Raw genomic sequence first — 4,443 nt, 5'->3', positions numbered from 1 at the left:
GGAGATTCAGCCCGATTCGGTGGCCGAATCTGAATTGAATCAGGAGATCCATTAATCTCTCCAATTCGATTCGGAAAGATTTGGAGAGATTTGATGATCCAGTCATAGACACAGCTTTATGTTTTTTCTATGTACCTCAAGGTACCAGGTGGCTTGTGAACGCTGAAGTGGTGAGGCAGATGGAGCGTTCCACTGGAGTCCAGGGTGGGGGGTCCCCTGCGCACTCAGTGGTGGACCCAGAAGTACTTCCAGTCCACTTCCAGGTCTGCTGTGGAGTGTGCAGGGGACACCCCCCCACCACCCGGCTCAGTGACTTGTGCCTCCTGGGTTTGGGGGGGCACCCAGGGTCCCCCTGCAGCCAACTGTCAAAGCAGAGGGCGTGGCAGGGGTCCCCCCGAGCACTTCATAGCGGGCCCCCCACGCTCATGTGGAACACTCTATCTGCCCGACCATCTCAGCGTTCACAAGCTGTACCTGGTACCTTGAGGTACATGGAAAAAGCATAAAAAGCTGTGTCTACGGCCGAATCGCTGATTTTCCGAATCTGAATCGAATCTTCAGATTCGGCTGAATCAAATCAGAACAGTGATCTGGAATCAGTGAATTGAATCGCTGTCCCCTGAATTGGGCAAAATCTGAATCCAAATTGAGTACTGCCGACTCTGCGCACCCCTAGTGATTATTCTTGGAAATAAAATGTGTTAATTATTATCCTGCTTTCTGTGGACTTTTGTATTTCCATAATGTTTCCATTTAGTGGCTGAAAAAGTAGGGGTAAGCTTGGCTTAACAATAAGGCATTGAAAACATCTGGATTATGTAGGAAGTGTATTTTTGCTAGTCTGAAGCCTTTCATGTCAGGGGAGAAACATGTCAAAATACAGTCTATCTTCTATGCAGTCTTCTGACTTTGTTGCAATGATGGTATTTGAACAGAGGTCTAACCCAACTTGCAAATCAAGTGATGGTGTACCCTCTCTATTTGACTGTCCTTTTTTGTCTTTAACAGGTACTTTGCAGTATATGGCTCCAGAGATTATAGATAAAGGACCTCGGGGATATGGAGCACCAGCTGATATCTGGTCACTGGGTTGTACTATCATTGAAATGTCAACGGGCAAGCCTCCATTTCATGAACTGGGAGAGCCTCAAGCAGCCATGTTTAAAGTAAGCATTTGTATTTGCTGGAGAGTCTGTGAAACTTGAACCAACACCCATAGATTAAATTAAATATGAATTTACTCTCTACTGATAATGTAGTTATCTCTTGTTAAATGGATTTATCTGTACCATGCTAAGGTCCAAACTGGTTTTCCCTTCCCATTGAATTGTCCCAAGTTTTCTAAAATGTAGGTGTCCGTAGAGTGGTGGTAATTCTATTGAACTGGAGATAGGTCAGGAGAGGAGGTTAAAAAAAGCTTGGCTAGTCTAGCCTAACAAAACTGTGGTTGAGTGAAACATGACTATTTTCTATAGATATATTTGGGGGGTTAATACAATTTAAAGAACATTACTAGTATGAGATCTAATGGGTACAAATTGGTAATGAGAGAAACTGAAAATTAAAAGAAGGTTTCTAAGCAGTGAAGTTCTGGTATGGCTTTTTAAAAGAAAATAATGAAGTAGGGAACCTAAACCATAGGTTGATAAGTTCACAGAAGGTGGAATATGATAGGACAAAGAATTACAAATTAAACTTGTGGTATGAGACTTCAAATGCTATGTTTGTTGGCATCCCCATGGGAGGTTTGAAAGCAGCTTTGATTATGCAAGAGGGCTGCTCAACTTGACTCATGGTGAGGGTCTGGTTTGTTGAGAGAGGCTGAGGTAAGAGAAAGTTGTCACAGGGAAAGTCATGGTTTCCTAGTGGCCGAAGGAGGTTAAGTATTGCAGTGGTTTTTGTGATGAGGTGGTGAGCTTGCGATATCTGGGGTTCCTGAGGTGAGTGTGGTTTTTGAGGTTGTGTTTTACCTAGGTTGTTTATATGTAAATAATACAGATGATTGTAAATGCTCTTTCTGGATTAAGTTTCCTTCCCTTGCTGATCTTCCTCTCTCTTGACTATTTAATATGATTACAATCCTTATTGTATCATATTAATCCTATGCTTCAGGGCTTCTGTTGGTCACCTTTAGGGGCTAAGAAGACATTTTTCCCGTTTGAGTGCATTATTTATCTGGGAGTGGATGGGAGCATTCACCTTCTTCCGAACCATCAGATATAAGTCACAACTAAAGATAAGAGGTGGGCCAGGTGCACTGCTGTTCTTTATGGTACTGAGAAACCTCATTAGTGTCTTCCTGGGGTGCGTCCTGTTTAACGCTCAGGGTTAAATCAATCACCAGGTTTCAGGTCAGGAAGGAATCTTATGCCAACTCTGTTGGCATTTTTTTTGTCTTCCTCAGTATCCTGTGGTGTAATCCACTTCCTCGGATCATTTTTGCTTGTATCATCTAGTCAATTTCCTACTATGGCTTGGGCCCAAGGTGTATTGGCTGTGCTTTTGGTCTTTCCTGCTTTCTTTCTGTGGCATATTGCAGGTTCTTGTTTGTAGCTTCTGGTGTTTGGTTTTGGTTGGGTTATAGGGCTTCTTAGTTTTGGTTTCTCATTTTGTAAGTTTATTATGGAAAGCTCAGGAATGCTGTTTGACTGTGATACAGGCAGGGGCTGGAACGAACTAAATATCTACTTCCTGGTTGCCTGAAATTGCAGTAGACGGGACTTACTGGCCTAGGTGGTCCCTTCCAAATCTATGCTCCTATGCTGATCTGGGGACTGGGTGTTGAGACTATTCTTGGCTGTACTTAATTTTTCTCTCCGCTTCAGTCTAACGGGGAAAATATCATCCCACTAACTTGATCTTGTTAATTCATTAATGCTTTTGAAGTGCCATGCAGTCATTGCTACAATTACCACTAGAGCTGTCATAGTAAAATCAAGTATCAACTGTCAGATGCTGCAAATTAGGCCCCAGTTCAGTAAAGCTCTTAAACACATGCTTCATTTTAAGCCTGTGAGTAGTCTTATTTAACTGGAATAAAAGGCAAAGAAAGCAGAGGAGGAGGAATTCTAATTGGATTCATTTGAAGATACAGTTTGGTTCATTAAACTAGATTGTTGAAAGGCAAAAGTGATTTCTATGTCATTGTAAATGTCACTTGTGGTTTTGTTTCTGTTAGCAGAGGCTTTTCATGCTAAGTATCTGGTAGAATTATTCTTTTCTGAATGCCAAGTAAATTCTGTATCTTCCTTTTCTAAGACATTGCATGGAGCTGTTTGAAAATAACAACATGTTTTAATGAAGTTCAAGATGCCTTAATGGGCTCTGCATGAGCTTTCAGGGTGACCTCTATGGAAGTCAGGCAATATATTGCATTTTTTCTGCTTCTGCAGTCATGGAATTTTCCCAGATTTCATCCCTTGCCACAGTGTTGTGTTCCTGAACCTCACTTTATTTATTTTAATTAAGTTTTTAACCCTGTTTGTGAAGATAAGGTCAGAAAAAATCAGTGTAAAATAGAGGCTGTGGAGGCTATGCCAGGTGTCTGAAATGATAGCTGTGAGAGTTACACAATCCCCAGTCTCACCCAAGGCCTTGTGGTTGCTATGAATCTGTGGCCACAGAATTTGGTATTTTCAAGAATATAAGGACAATTTAAACACATTTGCTACAGGGTTTGTTGTGCAGCAGCCAGATTTTCACAGTTTTGTTCTCTCTTCCTTTGCTCTGCTGCGACCCATTTGTAGCTGCTTTTTTTCTCAGTACCTCTTCCCACATGGAAGAGATAATCAGCTTTCTTGTGATGTGTGCTCTCTTCACGGTTCTTTAGAAAGGGTTCAAAATTCAGTTTGCAGCCAAGGATTTGAATGTGTAGGCTGGTCATGTAGACTAAGAGAATAGAGCAGCAGGTATCAGTACTATAGCTGATGCTAATTATTTCCCTTTCCCCATATCAGCATGCACAGGAAAAGTGGAGGCGAGTCATTCAAATTCACTTGACTTCACTGGACAATTGTGGGTTTGGGCCAGGTAGGTCTAACATAACGGTGGGGGCCTATTTGTGCCTAATGTCATGTACTTGGCACAGTACCCTCCCAGAAGCTATATTGTGAGAACCCATTCTTTAGAGTGAGTGTAATACATAAGAGTTGGGTACATGAATCGACAAGTCAAGAGCAGTTCAGCAATGTGTGGGTCTATAATCAGAGCGAAAGTGAGAATTATTTCTCCACGTAGGTGAAGTTTATTTTAAGCTTATTCTGCAAGCTATGTTGTCTTTAAGCAAAAATCATACCAGGATGGTAATGATGTAGCAAGGCAGGTGTGAATGGGGTGCCTGCCCTGGGTGCCAAAGCGAAGAGGTGCCAATAGGTGCTGCCCAGCCACGGTGGGGCACAGGATGGAGCCTTGAGCAACTTGTTTTGGGGGCACAGGGACGGGGAG

General features: G+C 42.4%; 1 protein-coding gene across 3 annotated transcripts in view; it reads left to right on the top strand.

The window, feature by feature from the left end:
- The window catches only part of MAP3K15 (mitogen-activated protein kinase kinase kinase 15), a 180,963-nt gene that overhangs the window by 115,680 nt on the left and 60,840 nt on the right, over positions 1 to 4,443 (top strand). For all 3 annotated transcript variants that reach the window (XM_019524659.1, XM_019524660.1, XM_019524661.1), the window contains one exon: positions 1,009 to 1,166. In XM_019524659.1, coding sequence (XP_019380204.1) covers positions 1,009 to 1,166 — 158 coding nt within the window. The remainder of the gene's footprint in view (positions 1 to 1,008; positions 1,167 to 4,443) is intronic.

Source organism: Gavialis gangeticus, unplaced genomic scaffold (assembly GCF_001723915.1).
Source record: "Gavialis gangeticus isolate Ggan-Ray unplaced genomic scaffold, GavGan_comp1, whole genome shotgun sequence".
Classification (NCBI taxonomy): Eukaryota; Metazoa; Chordata; order Crocodylia; family Gavialidae; genus Gavialis; species Gavialis gangeticus.
Note: the sequence above shows the minus strand (reverse complement) of the source record. Positions and strands in the feature narration are given on the sequence as shown.